The sequence below is a fragment of the Euleptes europaea genome, chromosome 16 (genome assembly GCF_029931775.1).
Source record: "Euleptes europaea isolate rEulEur1 chromosome 16, rEulEur1.hap1, whole genome shotgun sequence".
NCBI classification, from domain to species: Eukaryota; Metazoa; Chordata; class Lepidosauria; order Squamata; family Sphaerodactylidae; genus Euleptes; species Euleptes europaea.
The window spans coordinates 32,076,941-32,102,900 of NC_079327.1; the positions used below are offsets into that span (position 1 = coordinate 32,076,941).

Genomic DNA, 25,960 nt, shown 5'->3' on the forward strand with positions numbered 1-25,960 from the left:
GGAGGAACAGAATGGACTCCAACAGATTATTAACATTTGACAGGTATGCCTGTTACAATGTAACACCTAATTCTTTAAACTCAAAGTAAGATGGCAGCCAACAATTTTGCATTTGGTAGAACATGCTCTTCCCAGCCTAACAGTACTTTAAGTCCTCTTGCAATGGGAAATGAAGCCACTGATTTTGTCATGTGACACTGAACCCTCCGTGTACTCTTTCATTTTATGCTGTTCTTTGCTTGGATCAGCACTTTTGCCCAACAGGGCTTCTGAGTGGCTACGGGAGATCTGATGGGCTGTGCAGATCGGGGGGAAATTGCTTCAATAGTAGTTGCTTAGTAGTTGCTACCACAGCACAAGAATCTTCACTGTGTGACTGAATGTAAAATGTGTGCATGCAAGAAGATATTTTAAAACAATAAGTTCATTTTAAAAGGCACCCTGTTAAGTAGACCTTCTACCTAAAATGGTGAAGAGTTACTATTAGAGTTATGAATGACTTTACTCCCTGACATTTTGTGGTTGGGTCTGCCTAACTGGGTAGCCATTTTGGGGTTGTTTCCACCTCTTTTGGCAACCATTCTGTGGTTGTGCCCACTACCCTGTGTCAAAATTCCAAAGGTGCCCGCAGGCTCAAAAAGGTTTGGGGACCTCTGTAGTAAAGCAGGTCCTACTATTCGAGAGAAAGGTCTTATTTTGTATGCCCACTAAATTTAAACCAACTTGCTGAAATTACCAGCACGACATTACCTTGGCTCTCCTTCTTGTTCAGGCACTTCCTCCTCCTCCTCTTCACTTCCACTATATTCATATTCTGTTTCATCTAGTGGAGGGAGACAACAGTCATGCAAAAATTATCCTAAAACTCAAGTAAGTTCATTATAACAGCACAGATGAATCCCATGCATAAGTTATTTTCTCTATAGAACACTCTTTGGAAAGCTCTAGATAACAAGAAGAAAGAATTCCATCAGCATTAGTTTAGAATTCACCACTGTGAAGTAAAAGCACCAGGGATCCTTTCTGCCCAATGATTTTATACAGTATACTACATTTGGCAATCAGGATCAATGCCAGAAACTCCAATTGTTCACACTGGAAGGTGGGCCATCCATAAATGTTAACTATATTTCCCATACTGTCGGGCCCACAAAATCCTCCTCTCAAGCCCTGCTCTCTGTGTGCCCCACAGAGATGAGGCAGGTGGTGACTAGCAACAGGGCTATTTCAGTGGTGGCAGCTTGGTTGTGAATTTGGCTTGTGCCTCTACTGTACTCTGTTTTATGCGACAGGCCAAAATCTTTTTTAACCCAGGCTTTAAATGATGGGTTTTCTGGCCTACTTCAAAATTGAGGATTGTTTTACAAACATTTTTTTCAGACTGTTTTATGTTGTTTTTTATATCCTCCCTTCTTTTTAATGGTTGGTATTTGGTGTTTTGTTTTTTTGTATTTGTTTTTTTTTTTTTTTGTGTTTTTTGGGTTTTTTTTTTTTTTTATTTGTTGTTTTGGTTTATTGTTTTATGGAGCCCTGGCCTGGATGGCCCAGGCTAGCCTGATCTCGTCAGATCTCAGAAGCTAAGCAGGATCAGCCTTGGTTAGTATTTGGATGGGAGACCACCAAGGAATACCAGGGTTGCTGTGCAGAGGAAGGCACTGGCAAACTACCTCTGTTAGTCTCTTGCCATGAAAACCCCCAAAAAGGGGTCGCCATAAGTCGGCTGCAACTTGACAGCATTTTACACACACACACACACACACACACACACACACACACACACACACACACACACACACTGTTAATGGATGGTTATATGGCTTTTTTTTTTTTACTGTTTATGCTTGATAATTCTTAGACTGTTTTATTTTATTGAAGCATTTTGTTTTGTGAGCCTCCTCAAACAGGTTTCAGGTAAATAGATTAAAAAACAAATAGGTAAATTTGCGACAGAGTCCCCAAAAAGCACTCAAGATTGACCAGAAGCTTGAAATGGATAGGTTTTCAATACATTAGCATTACAGTTTGTTCATGCAACTCTGTTTCACTCAAATCAACTATTTTACTTCTTGGAAGAAGTAAAAAATGAATATTAGAATCAGGACTAATGTTCTACTTCAGATGCGTCCAGAATTATTGGCGTAACATTGTATCCAAATAAAAGACTTCCATGCTATATCATAAACAGCATTTTACACTCCTTTTACATTCCACAGTGGTTTGTCATGTGGTATTGGTGGGAAGAATACCGTACTGTTTAAGAAACTCAAGTTCAAAGCCCATGAGGTATGCAGCACAGTTCTCTGGATCCTTGTCCAAATACTGAAACCTAAATTTTCCAAGTATACACACACAAGTGCAATTCTAATCTCAAAACGGGTACATACCTTTCTCTCCTCTCTTCTTCCTGGTTCTATCTATATGATCTTTAAGCTGGATTCGGACTTGCCTTTCATTTGGCTGATCACGTATAAACGGATGTTTTAAAAGCTGCTCTGTAGAAGGTCGCTGAGTATAATTTTTCACTAAACAGCCCTCTATAAAACTAAAGAACTTTTTTGACCTAAGTGTGTGAAAACAAAGCACATTTAAAACAAAACACAGTTAAATAACTTGGTCAGAATCTATTTGGTAAGAGTCCTTCTCAAACCTGATAAGCCTCAACTCTGATTTTTAAAAAGATTGGCAAAGCCACAAGAATGCAATTCAATTATGAGGGCCATTAAATGATAAGCAACAGCAGGTTATATATGTATATATCAGGTAAGAGAAAGAGCATGTTTTAATGGGAATAACTTGCTAATATTGTTTAATTTTTCTGATGCACCATTACACATTATGTCCACTGCTACAGCAATTTAGAGTAATCATACTAGGAAAAGTAGCAGCAAGGGTCCAGTTCAAACACAAATTTCTTTATGAATAAAATAAGCCCTCAGTCTCGTTGATGGATTAAATATTCTCTTGCTCTTTGGGCAGAAAAAATACACTTCAAACAATGAAATAATATTTCAATTTTAAAGGAACCCTACATCAAATACTTTTATTGCAGTTTTATATTTCACAATAAACCAGACAATAAATCCATGCTCCACAATGTAACCAGTCATCCTGAAGATCTCTGTAGCCATCAAAATAATCCACAAAAGACATTTTGATGGGAAATAAAAGCAAAATAGGTATGGTAATGCAAATGAACAGGAGCAGCTGGACCTTTAGAGCACTGCAATCACTGTACGTCCCAAACCAGTCTCAAAAACAAAGCAAGTATGTCTGAGTGCTTTTCTCTTACACATTACTTTTACCTGTAAAGGCCCTAACAATGTTCATTTACAACAAATGTTTTATAATGAGCATGTTGTGTCAATGTGGCCAGAGTCAATTTCCAATGCTAGTCTGACTTTGATATTGGTTCAGATACACAATTGGTTCAGATACACAATTGGTTCAGATACAAAAAACTCAAATCCTATGCTTACGTGAAAATGTCTTCTCTTTCCTCCTACCCTTGTGGGTTTGGAGTTAGTAACTTTTGATTGACTGTAAGCCATAGTTTACTGGTACATCTGAACAGGTTTGGCTATACTGGGCAAGCTATGGTTTGTGCTAAACAAAAGTCATGTGAGGAGAAGAAATAGGAAAGTGCATGAGCATAAGATGCATGTTGTGACAAACCATGTTCTAACATAATGTTAATCCAGACCCCAAGGCTGATCTGAAATGGGATAAATGCCATTTTTAACCACATACAGGGATTTTCCGCTACATATCCATCACCCGAAATTAACAATACCTCCAAACAGAAGAAGATCGACTGGCTTCTTTTCATGCCAGTTTTTATATAGTGCTGCATCTGAAAGCAATTTCTACTGCTTTGTGTCTTTACTGTAGAAACACTCCTACATACCATACCAAGGCAGCAACATATGAAACTATTATGATGACACTAAAGTTTTCTGACTAAAACAAAGCAACGGAATCATCTGTTTTGTGGAGTAGTGTTACTGATTTAACAGTAGTACTAATTAAGCTGCAAGATCTGAGGCCCAAGAGTCACACAGAGTGAAATATGACCCTGCCAGGTTCAAATCCATGTTCAGACAAGCAGCAAACTTGGTGAGGATAAAAACGAACACTACATATTGCTCTGAGCTGCATGAAGCTTTGTTCAGTCCTTACACACACACACACACACACTTTGATCCCAATGTAAGGTTCAGAAATAACAAGTTTATTAATCAACAGTATGGCAGTACTGAGGCCTTTTCACCAACAATTCTGTGTTTGCTGCTGTCAACATATATAAACTTGGTCTGAATGAAAGTTTACCAAGCTGTCCAAATGAAAATTTAAGCACAATTAGTCATGCTTAAAACAATCAAGGTTTAATGAATATCTCAACTGTAGAGGGACAATGGCTATTTCGTGTGTTTTTTTACAGTAAACTTATTTAAACTGTTTCATCAGCATGTTATGTGAACTATCTTGGCTCCCTTTTGGGAAGGAGGCAAAAGCATAGCATAAACATTTAAATAAATGATTCATGAATTTTAACACCACCTTTAACTTGGAAGTTAGGAATCAGTGGTGTTGTCCTGTTCCCTTATTATGTTACGTGTCAGAAATTAAGCTGTGGGGAGAATAAAACCAACATTTTCACCTACAGCGGCTGCACAATTTGTCAGCTTAATGAGATGCCGCTCTGTCAACAATGACTCTTTTTTGTGCAACGTCTCCAAGAGAAAATCTTTTTCTAGAACAAGCAGAGCTAAAAAAAACAACCCTTGCACATCTCATTTTGGCTATGAATCAGCAGTGCAGAATATGGATGTGCATTGGGGTGAAAACAAACTGAAAATATACCCAGTGTAGTCAGCATCCCAAATGTATCCAGGAATTTTCAGGATACTAAAAAATGGTCGTGGAAAAGCTGGGATTAACCAGGAAGATTGGGAGCCAGTGTTTGCAGGCTCCTGGAACTGGTTTTTCTTTCTCTCTACCCTACTTGTTGTTGTTTTTCCTTTGTTTTTCTTTGTTTTTGTGTCTCCGGGGCTTGGATTTGTTCTGCTGTGATTCTCCAGTCTGACATTACTTCTGTTGGACTTACACTGCTACAGTGGAACTGGGTTCTGCTGGACTTCTGCACACAGTCACTAGCTCTGCTGGGGTTGCAAAAGTGCCCCGCTTCACTTTCCACTGCAGAGATTCTCCGGTTTGACATTACATCTGTTGGACTTCCACTGCCAGAGTGGCACTGGGTTCTGCTGAGCTTCTGCATATTGCAATTGGTTCTGCTGGACTTGCAAAAGTGCACCCCCCACCTTCAGGGTCTACTGTTGAGATTCTCTGGTTTGACATTGGTTCTGTTGGGCTTGCGCTGCCAAAGTGCATTACTTCTGTTGGACTTACACTGCCAGAGTGGCTCTGGGTTCTGCTGGGCTTCTGCACATTGCCACTGGTTCTGTTGGGCTTGCAAGAGTGCCCCCACCTGGCATTTTCACTGCAAATATTCTCTGATTTGATTTTGGTTATGTTTGAATGGCAAAGTGGCTTGTGGCTCTACTGGAATTACTGGGTTCTGCTGGGCTTGTTGTTTTGGTTCTTCCATGGCAGACTAGGGGTGTGCAAAAAAATAATTGGCATTCGTTTGAATTCAGGTATATTGGACCTGAACATTTTCAGTCTTCCTGCTACTTCCAAATTCCAATGCTGGTGTGGTATTCAGATTCTGGGTTTTTTTTTTGGGTTTCCTGAATTTTTTTGGTCCATTATTCCTTATGGGGAAACTTTCCAGGTGGCTGTGGGACTACGTTTAAAGGTACAGGCATCAAAATTGCAGAAAAGGTGCTGATGCCTGTCCTTTAAATAACTCCCAAATTTCAAGTAGATTGGATCAAGAGGTCCAATTCTGGGGGCCCTGAATAGGGTGCCCCCAGCCACCCTCCATTATTCCCTATAGAAAGGAACCTCCCCCCTCCCCCCACAAGCAGCTTCCAGGGGAAAGCCATGCCTGCAAGCAGCAATCATTATTATTTTGCACACCCCTAGTGCAGAAGACCAATTTCACCCAGCTTAAATTATTTTTCATGTCTATGGAAATACTGCAAAGTGACATCTGAAAAAGAACATGTTATATCATAACCAAAAGCCACTTCATATTACAGAATAATTTGTAGTATCCACCTACCATTTCTTGGATTTTAGCCGTGGAGGAGGGTTTCTTGGAATAAGAAACAGGGCTCTCATTGGGTGCATGTCACAGAGGGCTGTAAGTAAGTACTGATGGTTAATTTTCAGTTTTATCATTGATTTCATTATTTTACAGTATCAAATGGGCAATGGTGGGACTATCAGTCTTTACAATGAATACAAAATACAAGAATGTCCCTGAAAACTCTTGATCTTAGAGAGCTCAGAATCACGTATATACACAAAAAGGGCTATAACCTAATCCTTGAGAGACCATCTGTTTTATAAAATGCCTCAGAGGCCAAGGATGAGAGCTGCTATTTCACAGATGTATAGAAACAAGATATGAAAAAAAGATTTAAGACCCTTTTTGGGGGGCAAAATTATCCATTACACCATTATACCAACAATTTGAATGCATCAAACACTGGGACTGCTACAATTTGCACGTTCCACGCTCCATGCTCTTCAGAATGTTTACATGAATTAATTGTCAAACAGCATTACCATATATAGGATTTTATATTTATGGTGCCTGGAGGAGTGGGAATTAAAGAAAACAGAAACTCGTCATTCATTGTGCTTTCAGAAATCTCAAGTGAAAGATTGGATTACAAAGCGGAACTCAAAAGTATAGGTTTCAAACTAAACCAGCCCAATGGAAAATGGATATATATCACTTACGGGGAGCTCCTTCTGCCATCTCTATGGCTGTAATGCCGCATGACCAAAGGTCACTCTGCAAAAGAGACCATATGTTAGCAAATACATTACCTATTCTTCCTTCTCAGTTACAGTTAATTTTGCATTACATGAGGGAAGACCAGAACTGCATAAACCCTGGACTCTGGTTTAGTTTTCTTTTTAACATGCCATGAAGGGATAACACACATCCTGCATATCAAAGTATAAACACATGAAAATTTAAACTCTCCTATGAACCTAGTCTTTAGAATCTATATAGCTAATCTTCTGTAGTAAAATAAATATATGTTTTTACTGAACTGTTGAATGTATAATTAATTTTAAATGTTTTAAAATGTTTACATGTATGATGTTCACCACCTTGGGGACCCTTTTTGGGTGGAAAGGCAGCACAAAAATGTTTAAATAAATAAACAAATAAGTTTCTGAAAAGTTAGAAAGCACTGCCCTGAGTCATGTAACATATTAAAACACAACTGTGTTTTTCTACTTTGTGAAACTGAATATCTGATTACTTAGGAAGGGACAGAAAAAGTGTGATGGCTGTTGACGAAGTGAAGACTGAGCAAAACCTTTAGATGCTGGGAAGGAAAATAGTTTTTTTTTTAAAGCACTCTCAAAAACTTGCTTTCTAGAGAGTTTAAAACCTTCCACTAATACCTTACCTATCATATTTTAAGTGTAGCAATGAATTTCAAATTGCAGGAGCACGGAGATGCTTGTCAACAGATCATTTGCCCTCAGTCCTGATTACATCAACACTCGCACAAAGAAGTCCATGCGGAGAAAATGCTTTCAGGTTAATTTGAGATTAACAGTCTGCTTCCACCAACAGGCACAGTTATGTCTCCAAGAGCAACAAACTTGAGATTACAACAGGCTGGATCCAGACCATTTCCGTGAAAGGAAGGCTTTTCTGCTAGCTCAGTGGAACATCCTTGCCTCCCCGCTCCTGCTGCAGCCCATTAAAATCCCCACTAATCTATTCCTGTGGAACAGCGAACTCCCGGGAACAACATACATGAGGGATGAACAGCAGAGAAGACATTATTCAAAGCTGCCACAGCAAGCTCAAATGCTTTTTAACGTTCTCTATCCTACAGTTTCTCATACAGCATGAGACATCAAGGCTTATTTCCTGCAGCCCTCAACTAATACCGCAAGTCCCCCATAAAGTAAAAAGAGACCAATTCATCAAAGCAGTTTATTCATTTTTTAATTTTTTATCCTATCCTTCTTCCTAAGATCACATGGCAGTGTACACAGATTCCTTCTCCTAGGTACTTATCTTCAAAGAATCCCTGTGAGGCATGTTAATATTGAGAGGGAATTCGACTAGGCCAGGTTTATCCTGTGAGCTTCATGGCTGAGTGGCCATTTGGACTTCAGTCGCTCCAGTTTTAGGAGGAGGGGCCTATTCCCTCAAGAGGAGACAGGAAGTTGAAGGTTTTTGTTCCTGCCTTCCCGAGAAACCAATGGGAATAACCCAATGTTTCAAGATGCCCTTCTTCCTCAGAGCGAGAACCACTACTCGAAGAACCATACTGGCTCAGTTGGGGAAGATACATCACAGCAATTGTGGTGAAGAGGCCAAGATCAACTTGCTGATTTAGAAACTTCTATTTTCTCAATCAACTACATGAATCTTTGGAAATGATACATCAAGAAATAATAGAATGTAGCATTCCCAATCTTCAAGGAAGTAATGGTGTAATGACAACAGAACCTCCAAAGAGCATTTGTTTCCATGCCACTATATATCCTGCCACATACACTGGGTACAAGAGCCTGCAAATTCACGTTCACATTTGCCATGGCAAGCCATTTCTCTCCCCAGCAAGCATGATGAGCCTATGAGCTATTCATAAGTTTGGACTACATCTCCAAGTTGCGGGGAGGGGGCACAGTGGAGAAGCTGGCATTTTAATCTTTCCTGAGCCTTTAACACCTGGAACATGCATTACATACTGGGGGAACTGTTACCTGGTTACTTCTGATAATCTCAAATTCCATCCCAATCTCCCCGACTTTCAATCTTAGATTGACATTTGCCTAAGTCAGTGGTCGGCAAACCGCGGCTACCGAGCCGCATGCAGCTCTTTGTCCCCTTGAATGTGGCTCTGCCCGGGGCCTGGGCGGCCGCAGTTCCTGGCCCAGCCCAACCGCCGGCAGGATCCCGCCAGCCGGCCAGGAAGCCGGCTCCCCGCCCACCCCGTCCGTCGGCTCAGTGGTTCCTCCGCATCCCCGTGCCCAGCCAGGCAGAGGCGCCGTGCTCCCGCCGGGCTCCAGCATGCCCCAGGCGGGAGGAGCCAGCAGGCGAGTGGGAGGCAGTACCCCCCTCCCCTCCTCTCTCTCTTTTTTCCGGCGGGGAGGGATCAGAGGCGGTGGGGAAAGGTGGTGGCGGGCCGCCCAGGCTGCTGCTGCGAGGGGGGAGGCAGGCTCCGCCTTGTGCTGGGCCGGAGCGGGCTGCGCGCCCCGTGCGCTCCCGCCGCCACAGCCGCCTCGCCCAGCCGGCCCGGGAAGGAAGGAGGGCGGCGGCAGTGGGGCGCGGGGGAATCCCTCCTGGAGGCTGACTCCGTCAGCTGGGGGTGGGGGTCAGGCACGATGGACTTTGATGGACCAAGGGTCTGATTCAGTATAAGGCAGCTTCATGTGAGTACAATTGGGGGGGTCCCCAAATCTCTCCTCTCATTGGACCTTTCAAGCCGACCACCTGCCAGTGCCCAGCACCGGGAAGGCTGGGGGGGCGGCAGCGGGGGGGGGGGCCTCCGAGGGTTGAGCAGCCAGCCTCAGTTGCTGTTTTATCGGGGGGGGCTTGGGAACCGGGAGGGGGGGAAGCCTGTACTTGCACCATTTGGGAGGGGCTGTGGGTCAGTGGTGGAGCATCTGCTTGGCATGTGGAAGGTCCCAGGTTCAATCCCCGGCATCTCCAGTTAAAGGGACAAGAAAGTAGGATGGTGGCTCTCAAAAGAAATCTCAGTCGTTGTACTGTTGATATTTGGCTCTGTTGACTAATGAGTTTGCCGACCACTGGCCTAAGTAATGCACCAATAACCACCTAGCCAGGTTAGACACAACATCAGTAACGTTTCTACAAAGTGAATTGTGACTGGTATGAATTATGTTTACAACTGATCTTAAGCATCAAGAACACCAGATACCACCGATATGATACTCATTCTTAGATATCCAGAGGAATGGGAGAATGGAACATCTGAACTGCTTTTCTCAAAAAACTGCTCCATTAGGAGAAGCAATCATCAGACAAGGTAACTTTCTTCTGACAGGTGATTTTTTTCATATACTTGAATATTAAGACATATGATATTTAGTGTTGTTTAGGAAGGACTGCAAGTAGCCCAAAGTAGTCCAAGCCCCACTGAGAGGTAGATAGGTAAAAGCACACAGCCATTCTCAATTTTCCCCGTTATTAGCTCCTTTTAATTAATCCTCAAAGAAGTCATCCTTCTGCTTTCTATGAGGAACTTTAAATTTTCCCAACCAATTCTTTCATCATTGTCTATCATTTCTAATGCTCAAGTCTTCTTATACACATGCAAAAAGAAAACCACTCTTTCACAAAGCACTTCAGTCAAGAAACTGGTATCTAGTCTGATCAAAGACCTTATTCTTGGAGGCAATAAAGGCTTTCAAATCTCTCAGTTAGCTCCATCTTAATTCAGCCGAATGCATTCCTTATTTTGATAAGTTCAATTTCAGTTTCAATACCTTTATTGGCATACCATCGAGCAATCAAACAGAGTTTAACTTTTTGATAAGTTATTTAAAGTATTTTCCTGTTTCCTCTACCCTGTTTCCCACATAAGTTATTTTCAGGCAGCTAAGAGGTGATTAGAGACTTCCAGAAAGTTGTTGAGCTCAAAGTAGGAAGAGGAGGTCAATTCTAAGATCATTTAACCTTGCTGTTATTAAGGTTTAATGCTGACATCCAATCAAAACCAAACCAAGGATTCCTTCACAATAAGCCTATTTTTTTTTGTACCAAAACTGTCCTATGGACAGTTTACACACATGAATATTCTTCACTTTTTGCACATGTTTTGGGAAGCTGTATGGTATTAAGTGTTCTAAGTATTAAGAGGCCAAGATCAACTTGCTGCTTCTAGTTTCTCAACCAACTGCACAAATCTTTGAAAATGATACAAGAAGAAATAATAGAATATAGGATTCTCCATCTTCAAGGAGATAATGGTGTCATGACAACACCACCTCCAAAGAGCATTTGTTTCCATGCCACTGTATATTCTGTCACATACAGTGGGTACAGGAGCCCGCAAATTCACTTTCATGTTTGCCATGGCAAGCCAATTTACACCAGTTTCCTTTTCCTGTTGCACGCTTCCAATATACTTCTCATGCTAATATTGAGGGGGGTCCCCCTATACTCCAGGATCAGAGCTTCAGGGAGATCAGTGGGCTGCAGTTGGAGGGGGGACAAGGAATGTTCTGTTCCACCGACAGACATTCCTGGCACTAGTAGAAAATTTATTCTGGACTCAACCTATTATTTCCATACAAAATATACTCCATTCAGAAAATGCTCAGCATTTGAAACAGCTCTTAGTCAAACTTTATGGGTTTTATTGTTTGATTTTAGAATTATTACTTTTACTGTTAATATTATGTGTGTGATGTTCCCCACCCTGAGCCTGGTCTTGGCTGGGGAGGGCGGGTTATAAATTGAATGAATGAATAAATGAATAAATAAATAAATAAATAAATACTATAAGCACTGATTTTTAAGGTTATTGTGTGATATTTTTCTACTCCTCTTAATCAGCTGAAGGACTGAAAGGGATAAAAATTCATGACACAACCTCAGAACGTCAACACCACACACAGAAACTGTGCACACAAATTGAATATACAAAGAAAGACACACACACCTTAGCTACTATGTTAATATGAGTTCTCTTACTCTGTAATCGTATGTAGCATCTGGATTTTCATCACAGGCAATAACTTCTGGCGCCATCCAGTAAGGTGTTCCAATAAAGGTATTTCTTCTACCAACCGTCCTATCCAGCTGAGCGCTCACACCAAAATCCACTGAATTAAAAAAAAACAGGAAAAATAGTAAACACGTAGAAGTCACCAAGACACCATAAAGCAAAATAGGTACAAGACGGGCATAAATAAAATTTTAAAAGTTAAAATTGAGCAATCTATTAATAGGGACAGATGGGTCACAATTAATTCATCTTTTCTACATTTCACCTGTTTACCAGCAGAATATTCCATGGAGATCATTACATTATCTCTAAATCACATTAAACATGTATTTCAAAGCACACATGCTTTATCACAAATGTTCTTTTTGGCAATGTGTACACTAGCTGAAGAACCAAAACACACACATTTCATTATGAGGTAACATCCATACAGCAGTGAAACAACATTGCACCTGTGTCTTTGCTTCCCTAAACCTTGACCAAATTAAAAAGGGCAAGAGTCCAGTAGCACCTTAAAGACTAACAAAAATATTTTCTGGTAGAGTATGAGCTTTCGTGAGCCACAGCTCACTTCTTCACAAAAGCTCATACCCTACCAGAAAATATTTTTGTTAGTCTTTAAGGTGCTACTGGACTCTTGCCCTTTTTGACTACTGCAAACAGACTAACACGGCTACCCACTGTGAATTATCTTGACCAAATTATTCAGCCTTGACTTTTTGTGGACATGGATGGGCCTGAACTTGAATGCCCTACCTTTTGGTGACTGCTTCCGAGCAAAGAGACCCCTCGCTGTAATCAAGGTGTTATCTCCTTAAGTCAACCCTGCTTGTATATTCAGATTCTCTTATAAATGCTCAGCTATAATCATCAGTGGATGCCTCATCCTGGAGACTGTGTGATCAGGTGCTGCTCTGAATGTGTACCTTGGTCATGAGCAAGTAATTGTGCTTGTGCACTACTGCTTGCTGCACTTGAAATATGTGTAAGAATGTCCACAGATTTCATTGCCACCCTTCTTCTAAAATGCTCCTCTGCCTCTGGCCCAGGGCCAGTTCCAGGTTTTCATGGGCCCTGGACTACAGCATAACTTGGACCCTTTTCTCCTTTAGTACAGCCCCTTTCTCCTCTGAGCATACCCTTTTTGTTTGGCTCCTCCCCTTTGGCTCTAACCCTTTCCCCTTTAACCACACCCTTACTCTGGTAAAGAGAAGTATACAAAACTTTGCTTTCTTGGCTGTATAAAAGCAACACAGAAAATCATCACTGTGGATGTAGCCACAGTGTTAAGTCCTTGCTTTCAGTGAGAAAGTAATTTAGGATATTACTACACTGCACAGAATGTGGAAAAACAGGTCATGTTGTTTCCTAAGTCAGGTGGGTCCCACAGTTCGTCAAGTGCAGTACGTTTAAGATTCCACAGGAACAATCCAAGACATGTGGGGAAAAGAGCCTTTTGTTCCCTCATCACTCCCATTCTGATTCATAACTTAGATTTATAACACATTTACAGCTGAGAAATAATCCTATAACTCTTTATGATAAAGTTGGCAATTACTTTTCATTGTAAACACTTCTGCCATTCTAACTCATTGGTTGTTATATTACTGTTCTCAGTTGTACCTCTTATGCCCTGAGCTATGGACCCGAAGCAGAGCCTTGCATCCCTACAGAGACAGCACGGTTATTGGCCCTGCTTGCAACAAAACCCGTAACCCCTACTCTGTTCCCCTGCTTCATATGAAGCACAGCCGGCACACATTAGTAAGAATTCCAAGCAACCAAAAGTGCACACTGAGTTTTGTACAGGTGAAGCAGACGGGCCATTGTCTCATTCCCACCTCCATTACTGTTGTTTGATTCAGCACCATTGTCATGTTCCAGGACCATCCAAACACACCCGATGTTGCTACATTGTGAAAATTGAGCTTGTCTCTGCCTAGCCGCCTCATGTAAAGCACGTTCAATTTCCACCTTCCCACCAACAGATTTCTCCAAACATTTTTTTTTACAGGTTCTTTCTTTTAGGACCAATTCACATTGCAATTGTTCACATATGTTAAATCTACATAAACTAGCATTTTCAGTGGTGCTTAGGGGAGGTGGCCGTTGCAGTGTGGTGGCTAGAAAGCTAACAATCAGGAAGTCCCTTGTTCCAAAGACGTATCAGATTGCTTTAGGTAATACAGTCTCATCCTCAACTCCTCTCCTGACTGATGGAAACGATTGAGCTCACAGACATCGGAAATGACATTAATCAATGGTTAGTAGCCATGGCGACTAAGTAGAACCCTCCATATTGAGGAGGCAGTAAAAGTGGGATACACTTTTTTAAAATAAACAAAGTGAACACATGAAGCTGCCTTATACTGAATCAGACCCTTGGTCCATCAAAGTCAGTATTGTTTACTCAGACTGGCAGGGGCTCTCTAGGGTCTCAGGCAGAAGTCTTTCACATCACCTACTTGCCTCATCCCTTTAACTGGAGATGCCTGGGATTGAACCTGGCACCTTCTGCATGCCAAGCAGATGCTCTACAAACTGGGACACAGCCCCTCCCCTAAAGTGATTAAGCCAGACTCTGCTGTGAAAGCACTCTTTGCAGATCCTAAGAGCATGCATGCCTTGCCAACCAAATAAGTTACAAAAGACACCCAACAGCCTAATTTGGAGTACACTGAATGTGCTTGAAGAGACTTGGTTTGCATCAAAAGTAAGGCTCCACTGGGTCTCATACCCCAAGTACAAAACATGTAGTATAATCAATACAAGAACATTCTGTGAACAGGTATCTTGGCATAAGCCTTGCTGGCACAGTTAATTTCAGAGGGGTAGCTGTGTTCTCCTGTTGCAGAAAAATAAACTGGGAGTCCAGTGGCACCTTACACACGAACAGATTATAAACTTTCCCAAACTTTTCTTCCCCATCTTCTGAAACTCATGAGTAGGTGTCTTCTAGGCACCTATCAACAATGCTACTGCTGCTATTAGAAGAAAATCACTTTTGGTTAAATGGATGTCTGGTTTGCAATGGCTGCCTCTTTCCTTCTTGTTTAATGATAATTTAAAACAATCTGAGGAATGGTATTGCTATTTCCCAGCACACGGTGCAGTACAGCACCACTGTACTGTCTGGTTTTAGGATGACAATGGCCTTTAACAGAAACATGGAAAAAGTTTCTGCCCTGAGAAGACTATTAGAAGAAGGTAAGCATCTACAAATCAGTCTCTCCTTCAGCAAATCTGATCACGTGCCCACAGACTCCATGCTGGCTGTTCTTTGTTGAATTCTAGATCGACACCTGGCAGCGATGACATCTCCCAGATCTATACTCCTCTGGCATTTCTGCATCGTGCATGGGTAGTTCTCTGTTGTGATTAAGACTATGGGCAAAATAAATGCAGAGTTAATTCCCAGCATTGCTTGCAGCATGTGGCCTTACCTCTGACAGCTACTCTTTCACTTTAGAGAATGGACAAAGAGGACAAATGGATGAACCCCTCGCTCGTTCTTGGAGGTAAGAATAAAAACCACAGGAAATAAAAAAATCTGTGTGTGTTTGCTGGCAAGTCATAGCTGATTTATGTAGGGTTTTCAAAGCAAGAGGCGTTTGGAAATGGTTTGCCATTGCCTGCCTCTGTGTCAATTTGGTATTCCTTCGAGGTCTCCCATCCAAATACTAGCCAGAATCAGGGCTGAGAGTATGGTACTGGACCAAGGCCACCCCAAAAGTTTCCATGGCAGAGTGGGGATTCGAACCTGGGTTTCCAAGATCCTAGTCCTACACCTAGTCCGAAACGTAGAGACCAGCAAAGGCTGTTTTAACTCGTTTCAGCACAATTCTGTTCTCTCTTTTCAGAAGGCAGAATCTAACCCTGAAAAGGGTGTGAAATCCTCACCAGAAGGGATGTTAAAGTGGACTATTTTTAACAATACAAGTTTTAATGAAGTTTTCACATTTTTAAAGCTGTTTATCATGATTTTTAATGCTGTATATCTTGCTTTACTACACTTTAGTTTTGTTTGTAAGCCACCTTATGGACTTATTGTATAAGCGTATGGGATAATAACAAGAAAAATTAACCCTTTGCATTTTTAAAAATCCTGCTGTCCCTCACAGGAGCTCAGGGAGGCATGCATGGTACTTCCCAATCTCAATTTTATCCTTACAATAATCTGGTGAGGTAGGTATGGCTGACAGGAAGTGACTGACCCAAGTTCACCATGAGTTTCGTAGCAAGCAGAAATTTGAACCTGGATCTCCCAAGATCTAATCCGGCCATCTAATCACTACACCATGCTGTCCTGAATACTCTTTCACCAATAAGTATTATAACCATGAATTCACAAAATATCATTCAGACTTATTTGAAATTCTCACTGCTGATGGTTTTCAGGTTCTGCGTCTTTTCTCCTGCTATTTAAACATCATAACAGGCTAGGTGTTGTTGAAGAATAGCAACAGAGGGAGCTATGGAATATACACAAAGACAAGTGAGTGGAAAAAGGCTTGTTCACTTACCCAGCTTCACCTCTGCATTTTCTGTTAACAATACATTCTGTCCTTTGATGTCCCGATGAATCACGTGATGAGCATGGAGATGTGCCAATCCCTGTGTTTTGTTTTTGAAAAGAGTAGAATGTAGGGTGTCCTTTTCTTCAAAAAAAGTTTGCAACTAACATGAGTCTTTAGCTACTTAACTGTATAATTATTGTAAAAATCCAGACTTGTAGTCCAATCAGTTTTGGGATCTTTTTTGTACAACATGTGCAGTATGATCAAATGCAGGTAAAGCATGCTACTCATGCAGACTTTGCAAGAAAGGAAAGTTTCACACATGTGAAACTCAACTGCTGCTCTTTACAGGGGTATTTTATGTGTAGATAGCATTTCTATTACATGCCCGGCTAGACCCAATCTTATAAAAAGGACTATAAAAGTAGTTTGGAATGAAATCAACCCACTTGTAGAAATACCACAAACTTATGAAGAGCAAAACAGTATACTTTGCCAGAAATATGGGTTGCCTTCCTATATAAGGACCAACTAAAACATCACAAATAATAAGCAAGTTTTTGAGTTCATTAGAACTCTTCTTCAGGCAGGATGTTAAGCAAAATAAAACAAAACAAAAAACATTGGGCATAAACATTCCAACCTGCAGGGTCCAATGGCCTTATATTAACCAGAGTGCATGCCTTACAAAGAATTAGGTTAGGCTGCTGAAAGGAGGTGGGGGGGGTCACAAACCGTAGCAAAGGTTAGCAGGTCTAACTTCTGTGGACTCCTTACTTAGTAAAGCTGGACATCCATTTGAGATGGTGCACTACTACAAAGACTATCATATTTATTTTTCTTTTGTTCTCCACCCCACAATTAGACTCATGTGTTCCAATTAATGCTAAAGACAGATTCAAATGAATTCTGGCTTTCACATTCTCAGAGGGAGAGTTGCCACTGCATTTTGTCCCAGTAGCCTTTGGTGTGACCTAAGGTCATTCTGCATCCAGAACAGCCTACCCTAATTAAGCCTGAATCATACTTACTGTGCTCTGTCTGTACTGCTAGAATCTGAAGTCTTGGATTTTGCATTAGGCCCAATAATATTCCTTTGTTTGTTTTGTTTAACATTCAGCTTTAAGAAAAAACACTTGCCATATTATAATATTTGAATTGGTTGTAAAGAAATAATTTCCATATTATTGACTAAAAGTATGTTTAGCCAGGCTAGCAACAATTTTTTGTGGGGTGATGACTTCTGTGGACTTGTTTGTAAAGCAGGAATGATTTCCTGTAAAATCACCCTCTGTTAGACCATCCAGCAACAGACACATCTGGTGCCATTTTTGCTTTTTGGTTTTCTTTTCTTTTCTTTCTTCTTCTTCTTTTGGCATGAAACTACATTAACACGACTTTAAGCAAATTGCCAAAGTATTTGCAAAGGAACACATTCAAATTAATTGGTATAAATTTTTGCTATAATAGAAATTACTTGAATCAGAGATTTTGAGATGAATGATTAATATTAACTACAGGAAGTATATTTGGCTGGGCTTCGCTATAAACAGAATTTTAAGTCATGCAAGCTTCTGCTTTGCTGTTATTGATTGTACCATATATTTCTTTGCAATCCTGAAGGGGGAGTGAAAGCGGTTTGGAGGGAGTGTGACCCCTGCCCTGCCGTGCCACTTATGCCAACTAAATGGGTATTTACACCGGTGCAGGGCCACTTACACCAGCACCAGGGAGCAGTGCAGTAGCACCACCCATGAGCGCCGCCACAGCCTCCATGGCAGCGTATATCCAACACTGAGGCCTGCATTGTTGCCAAAGGGGGGCATTCCCGGGGGCAGAGCTGACTTTAGTTACCTCCCTAAGCTCTTTTGCTCCGGGAATGCCCCCTTTTGTCGGCATCGAGTTACACCAGAAAAATTACGGTGTAGCTCCTTGAAACTGCATAAATCCGTTTCATGGGGCTTGGGGGATTTTCTCAATCGGTTTGCTCACTGTGGTGCAGCAAACCGATCAGGAGGTAGTCCGGCTGCGCCATCCCCAGGGGTGCCTCTACTACCCCCCCCTTAGGATTGGCCTGTAAATGAGGTAACCTAGTGTAATTAATATATTACAGGATCAGAATAACACGTGTTTTCTCCCATTCTGCACACATCTGACCAGAAGCACTTAATAAATACAGCTACTAAATAAAAGGCCTATAGAGTCTAGAATCCATTTCAATAGAGCTTTAGGAATGGCATGGTGCATTTTCAGTACTTGATCTCTTGCTTTCATTATTGTATGATGAAATGTAATCTTGATTTTACCGCTTACTTTGAAAGACTGAATAACTTTAAAAGCAGTCTTGTGTGGAAATGTGGTTCCTAAATAACAGAAGATTATCAACAACTTTTTAAAGCAGGATACTCTGGCATCTGAGCAAGACTCATCTGCTGTTCTTACTTGCCCAAAGAAACCCAACCACACAGGCATACACAAACACACACAGTTCCCTAACAATATTCTGTGTTCTTATATACTCTTGGGGATCTTAATATGACCCAGATTTAGAGTATTGTTCCTATGTCCTTATACAAACTTTATCCTCAAACGTTTTATTTATTTGTAGTCAAGTCACAGCTGAATTATGGTGACTTGGTAGGGTTTTCAAGGCAAGAGACATTCAGAGGTGGTTTGCCATGGTCTGCCTCTATGACATGACCCTGGTATTCCTTGGAGGTCTCCCATCCAAATACTAGCCAGGGCCAACCCTGCTTCTGAGAACTGATGAGATCGGGCTAGCCTGGGGCTATGTTTATTTAGGGCCAAATAATCATCCCAAGAAAATAAAATACTTGGGCCAGGACAGCTGGATACTGCATAATAGTGGCCTATACTGAAATTAATTCTATTTTGCTCTTTAAAATTTGAACCCTTAATATTGGGAAAAGAGAACATCGTGAATGCCAAAGTAAAACAGAGACACCAGCATCAGCAAGTAGTGCTTTCTGTTAATCCAGCACCTGGCTTTATGCTTTAAAGCATTGAACTATACTAGCCCTGTAGAGCGGATGAACAAAACATATGTTGTATTTCATTATCCATCTCTGTTTCCAGTGTTGCCCATAAAGATGTGAGCAACCCAAGCTCTATATTTTGACTGGAAAGTTTTCCACTCTGGTGGTATTTAGGCTACTGACTATTCACACAGGCATTACTTTTCTTCATCTTCACTAGTGAAGCAACCAATCAACACTAGTTAAAATAGGTCCAAAGCATGCAGTCTTTGATAAATTATAATCCAGTTGTTTTAAGTTTTATGTGTTTTTTAAAAACAAATTAACACTTGAGAACTACAGTTGATTCCTTTCCCATATCACAAGGTTAAAGCTGCAGATTTCACTGCCAAGCCTCTTGGAAGTCTATGCAGCATTTTAATCTCGCCTGTTTAGCTAAAAACACAGTGTGTTTTAATTTCCTTACCCTGAGAATTTCTCTGGAGATGTATGCTATCCAGTCTTCCTTCAAAGTACTTCCTTTTGTGTTTTTCACAAGATCTGTAATAGAGCCTGCACCACAAAACTCCATAACGAGCTGTAAAAATCAGAATACAAAGGAATAATTCAAGATAAATTAAGTCCATAGAACACAGAAATATCTGTGATTAAATGGCAGAATGGACATGTTTACTAGAACATCAAGAGGAAAGCCATATGAGGACACTAGACAACCTTAACAACTCATCATGAGGATCATAATACAAATCTTCTTAATATCTATAAAAGTTTATTTCACATTAGTTCACTGGTTTTCTGAGAATGAGATATTCAAAGCAATGGTATGCATGATATATGTATACAGAACAAGTATTAACAGATCTTAACATGCTGGACTAAGGACTTCTGGTATGTCCTGTCTCAGCAAAAGAGTTTGTACTAAGCAACCTTTGTGTCATTTCTGTTTCTTCATTTCTGCATGAAGTCTCTAGAATGATAAAAAGCTAGATTCGTGTTTCCAAACTTCTACTAGCTGAGGCACATTGTGTATTAGAACTAGATACACGCTTCAGACTTACTTTCTGAGTACAAGTTAAGAAAAAGAAAGTTGCCTTCAGAGATGCCTGCCTCCTGTTTTTCTGTAAGTTGAGGCATGCCTCTTTACTGGAAAGAGTAAAGGCCAGGACATGAGTCATGCAGAGAGTCAACAGGCAGACTATCTGAAAGTGGGCAATTCTGTTTTACCAAGAGCAACTGAAAGATTTTTGTTGGATGCTGAGATCCACTGGATTTAGAAACAAAGAATTACTGATTTGAAGGAGATCAGGAAGAGACGTTAATCTTGCAGAGACACAACAGACAGCCTTCTCTTGGTTGAGAGGTACTTTGGGTTCACAGGAACATTTCATTATTTAATTCCATCATGGCATGTTAGGAGTTATCTTCTAGCACACAGTTTGGACATCACTGAGCAAGATATTCCAGTTGTACCAGCTGTAACTGACATTCCTGCATGTACATTCTAATACCTACTCCAACCCAACCTATTGCAAGAAATAAATGTCAACAGATGATGTTTTGAACACTGTAAAATTTAGACTGGCAAGTGTTTCTTCTACAGATGGATTATAGGAAGTTTTATAGCTTAACATTTCTTTGAGCTTTAAAGATACTTAGTGTCAAAATTCATATTTGTATTGATTTTTATTATCTTATTATCACTGCAAACTGCTTCAAAAACATGAATATTTTAAATCAACAACCAAATAAGCCTTTAAATGCACTACATTGTTTGTTTTTTCCTGTGCTATTACTAGGAAATTGGGAATCAAGTAATGAAAACAAGTTATTTTTGCTGGGAATAGAACATTTAATAGCAATACTCATTTTGATTTTCTTCTTAAGGTTATTCACATGAATGCATAATTATAGGACTTTGTTTTGTTCCTAAAATAGGATGCTATTTTCTTTCTCTTGTTCATTATCAAGTTGCCCTCAAATATATTAACAAAGGGGAAACAAAGCATGCCTAAGAAGAACTGGCTTACCCACAGTTGATCATCATGTCCTGGGGGACTTTTCTTAATGAAAGCACCATAGTAAGTTGCAATATTTCTATGATGGGAGTATTTCTTCAACATATTTATCTCCAGTTTGATTTCTTCTTCTTCGTCCTTTGGAAAATAACAACAAAAACAAGCTTGTATACATCTATTGGAGCTTTGGTGAATGAATGCAAGGATACGCTCCCCCCCCCCCCATTAATCCTGAAACAGAAGCATAATGTTTTTTCATACTCATGAGGTCAAAAAAATGGGGGAGGAATAGGCATGTAGAGCTAGCAGTCCTGTACCAATGTTTACGGTTCAACCTAGGTTTTGCACGGCTTGAGTTAAAGCTATCTAAGGATCAAATATAATGGCCTTATTCCAGACTAAATTTTCTACTAGCAGAAAGGCAGAGGCAATTTACAACAAGTCCCTCTTCTCCCTGCAGATCTCATCATGTTGTCCCTTGATGCTCCTATCTGCCAGGAGCATGATTTCATAGAGATCAATGAGAGGAGGACAGCAGGAAAGTCCCATTCCACTAAATGAAAATTCAGTCTGGATCTGACCTTCTATCATGTTTAAAAAGATAAAGGTAAAGGTCGCCCTGTGGAGTGACATCACATCCCGACGTGTACTAGGAAGACTTTGTTTAGAGGTTGGTTTGCCAGTGCCTTCCCCAGTCATCTTCCCTTTACCCCCAGCAAACTATGTACCCTTTCAAAATAAACTATAAGAATTAGCATACAAATTACCTGAAATAAGAGTTTTGTTTACCAGATGTAGAATTATGAATGGCAGTTGAAAACATGGTACATTTAAGATTTATCTATTTAAGAAATATTTTTGTCTCAAAATCAGTTTTGGTGCCAATCCAATATTGTTAAAGCAAGGTCAAAGTTCAGTCCTGTGCAGAAAGCAATGAGCAATATTTTGGTGATCTCAGTGAAATAGAAATAGGATTCAGCCAGAAAGGCATGGTGGTCTGTCTGTCTGTCTGTCTGTCTCTCTCTCTCTCTCTATATATATATATGTATATATGATATATACACACACACATTAGGCATCACACATTAGGCATCACACACACTTGCCCTTTACTTGTTTATGTGTGAAAATAGAGGGAACTAGGGATATCTGAAACTTCAGAGCTTGGAAAAGGAATATAATACTAAAATTGTGTGTGTGTGAGAGAGAGAGAGAGAGAGAGAGAATTTTAGTATTATATTCCTTCTCCAAGCCCTGCAGTTTCAGAGGAAACAGAATAAAGGGTTAAGTACTCCCTTCCATAGGGGTGTTTTGCCAATCAAATCTTGAGTATAAAGCAACTTTGAATGTAAAGGAAAACAAAAGATCTGTATAAAATGCTTTTCATTGACCTCCCATGCCAAACCAAGTTAAGTTCACAAACTGAAAGGTATGGTCTTAAAATGTCCATTTAAAATCACAGAAGGAATCTGTTACAAGTGAATGGGCTAACTATTGTTGTGAAGCTGGAAAGCTTTTCCACATTGCCCGTTAGTAGCAAGAATACTACAGTTAACTGTATATTTGCAACTGTTTCAGATTTTTAACAATATGTTTAAAAATATGTAAACCTTTAAAACCCAAGGAAGAAACAACACATTGTGAGAGGCTGGTAAACCCTCTTGTAAATGTATTAAATGGAGCTGGCATCAATTACTGCTTTAAGCCATTGCGCCCAAAGTACTTGTACACACATTCTTTGTCTCTACTTGTGATACATCAGCTTTCTTTTTAAAAACTCACTTTGTGACAGCCTAATTTATTGCTTAAAATATATATAGCCAGCTACAATTTCTGTGTTGTAAGACCTACTATGCCTAATATGTCAACCACTTCACAATATTCCCTCTACAAAGGGAATCGTAACAAAGAACTTTGCTCAAAAATGTACAAAACCTACGGATCAGGTTCTGTGAGCACAACTGTGTAATAGAGATGCTGTTTATAGAACATGTATTACCCAAAAGCGACAACAAAATGCCCATTTTAGGATATTGTCAATGCAGTGACATCTCATGGCTGCTGTAAATTGCTGCACTTGATCATTGGCATTCAAATACAACTCAGCACATCGTAATTCGTTGGTTCAAACCCATTTTCTTCTACCCCTTGTGTTTCTCACATGATACTACACCTTGAGAATCAAAGATCTTTCTCCATTCCCCGCTGTTACACAAACTCTAGTTTTAGCACTTCCTTTTCTCTTTGAACCTAATAAGTGATTAAAATAACAAACCTGATAAATTACATAATATAAACAGTATGAGAACTACAGGAAGGTAGGAAACAACAAGGTAAAAATGATTTACCAACAAGGTTAATCATGAGATTTGAAGTGTTTAATATAATGTAACAAAGATTCAATGGAATAGCTCCTTGCATGTAAGAAATATTGACTCTTGTTTATTAGCTCTCATTCATAGAGCCCATGTTGTTTGAGAGTCATAGCATTGCCACAATAGTATGATGGATGCACTGGAATCATTTCACACCCTGTGAGAATTTCTCTATGCAGTGATACAAGGCAAAATCACACATTTTCTTCTCTAAACAACTCATTGCAAGGAAGAATAGCTCACAGCTCATATACAAACTAGCTATGCTTTCTCCTTGCTTCACACTAATTCCTTCGGTACAGCTGCATCCTATGTGCTGGTGGAGTTTCCTTAATGGTAGGCTTTCAAAGCAACTACCTATGATCAAGCTACAATACAGCCTCAGCGCAACACCTTTTCTAAATGGCTTTTAAATTACCAGATTTATTCATTTTCCAAATACCGTATATACTCGGGTATAAGCCGACCCGAGTATAAGCTGACCCCCGCAAATTTGAGGCCAGAAAAGGGAATTTCTTATTGACCCGTGTATAAGCCGAGGGTCAATAAGAAATTCCCATTACCGGTAATGCTGCGCTCTAAAATGGCGGCCGCCATTTTAGAGCGCAGGGATGATCTCGCACCTGCCCCAGGTTGCCCTCCCGCCGGCCTCCAGGGCCCTCCCAACCCACCCCGACCCCAGTGCCATCCAAGGGGGGAGGGGGAAGAGCCCCTGAACCCCCTACTCACCGGGAGAGGCGGCGAATCGGCGGCGGCGGCAGCGTGGCCTTCCTGCACCTGCAGGAGGCCCCCCCAGGCCGCTGCCAGCCGGAGGAAGCCACGCAGGCGCGGCAGTGGCGCGGCCTCCTGCCGGCCCAGGAAGGCCGCTGCCGGCCGCAGGAAGCGGCGCGGCCTGGAGGGGCCTCTTGCTGGCCGCAGGAAGCGGCGTGGGCCTGGCGGCGGCGAGCCTGGAGGGGCCCTCCTGCAGGCCCAGGAAGGCCGCTGCCGGCCGGGGAAAGGTGCGCGGGCCCGGCAGCGATAAGTTCCCCCCTCCCCCCTCTACCGTATTGACCCACGCATAAGCCGAGGACGGCTTTTTCAGCCCTTTTTTGGGCTGAAAAACTCGGCTTATACGCGAGTATATATGGTAGGCACTCTCTGGAGGTCCAGAAAAGGAAATTACTTCATTTGTGTTAAGTTTTGACTTGTTCTTTATTCCCCTTTGGGGCAAAGAATATTCTGATAGGGTCTTCTATAGTCCTGTCATCCTGGTTAGCACCTGAAAACCCAAGTCTGCATCTCTGTTTCGTATGAACAAAAATACATAAGGGGAACAATATGCCATGAATTTTTCACAATGAATATTTACAAGAAATGATACAACAGTCAATGGCAGAGAAATCTGGGAGTTTATCCAGAACATATGCCTATACAGTAGAAGTTGCAGTCAAATTAATCTTCAGCTTGCACATAGAGCATAAGAACATAAGAAGAGTCCTACTGGATCAGACCAGTGGTCCGGCATCCTGGCCCAACAGTGGCCAACCAGTTCCTCTGGAGGGCCAACAAAAGGGCACAGAGGTCATGGCCTTCCCCTGATGTTGACTCCTGGCATATTCAGAGGTTGACTGAACATGGAGATTCCCTTTACTCCACATGGCTAGTAGCCACTGACAGTCCTTTCCTCTATGAATCTGTCTAATCTCCTTTTAAAGCTATCTAAGCTTGTGGCCATCATTACATCCTGTGGCAGTGAATTCCACATTTTAATCACTCACTGTGAAAAGAAGCATTTCCTTTAGTCTGTCCTGAATCTATTGCCATGACCTCCATTGGATGACCTTGAGTTTTAGTGTTTTGGGAGAGGGAGAAAAAGTTATTTGTCAACTTCACCCCGTGCATAATTTTATAAACCTCTATCTCATCTCCCCCTTAGTTGTCTCTTTTATAAACTGAAAAGTCCCAGGCTCTTCAGCCTTTCCTCATAGGGAAGGTGCTCCAATCCCCTAATCATCTTGATTGTATGTTTTTCAGCTCTGGGATGTCCTTGCAAGATACAGTGACCAGGACTGCACACAATATTCCAAATGAGGTTGTACTATAGATTTATCTAGAGATCTATACCGTGGTATTATAATATTGGCTATTTTATTTTCAATTCCTTTCCTAATAATCCCAGAGTTTGCCTTTTTCACTGTCACAACACACTGGATT

At 40.9% G+C, this 25,960-nt stretch overlaps 1 protein-coding gene across 4 annotated transcripts in view; it reads right to left on the reverse strand.

Moving 5' to 3' along the window:
- Positions 1–25,960, reverse strand: part of MAP4K4 (mitogen-activated protein kinase kinase kinase kinase 4) — a 180,468-nt gene that overhangs the window by 44,314 nt on the left and 110,194 nt on the right. For all 4 annotated transcript variants that reach the window (XM_056862077.1, XM_056862076.1, XM_056862075.1 and 1 more), the window contains exons 4-11: positions 21,405–21,530; positions 19,844–19,954; positions 16,388–16,478; positions 11,831–11,961; positions 6,871–6,925; positions 6,185–6,263; positions 2,385–2,560; positions 751–823 (exon numbers count right to left, since the gene is read on the reverse strand). In XM_056862077.1, coding sequence (XP_056718055.1) covers positions 751–823; positions 2,385–2,560; positions 6,185–6,263; positions 6,871–6,925; positions 11,831–11,961; positions 16,388–16,478; positions 19,844–19,954; positions 21,405–21,530 — 842 coding nt within the window. The remainder of the gene's footprint in view (positions 1–750; positions 824–2,384; positions 2,561–6,184; positions 6,264–6,870; positions 6,926–11,830; positions 11,962–16,387; positions 16,479–19,843; positions 19,955–21,404; positions 21,531–25,960) is intronic.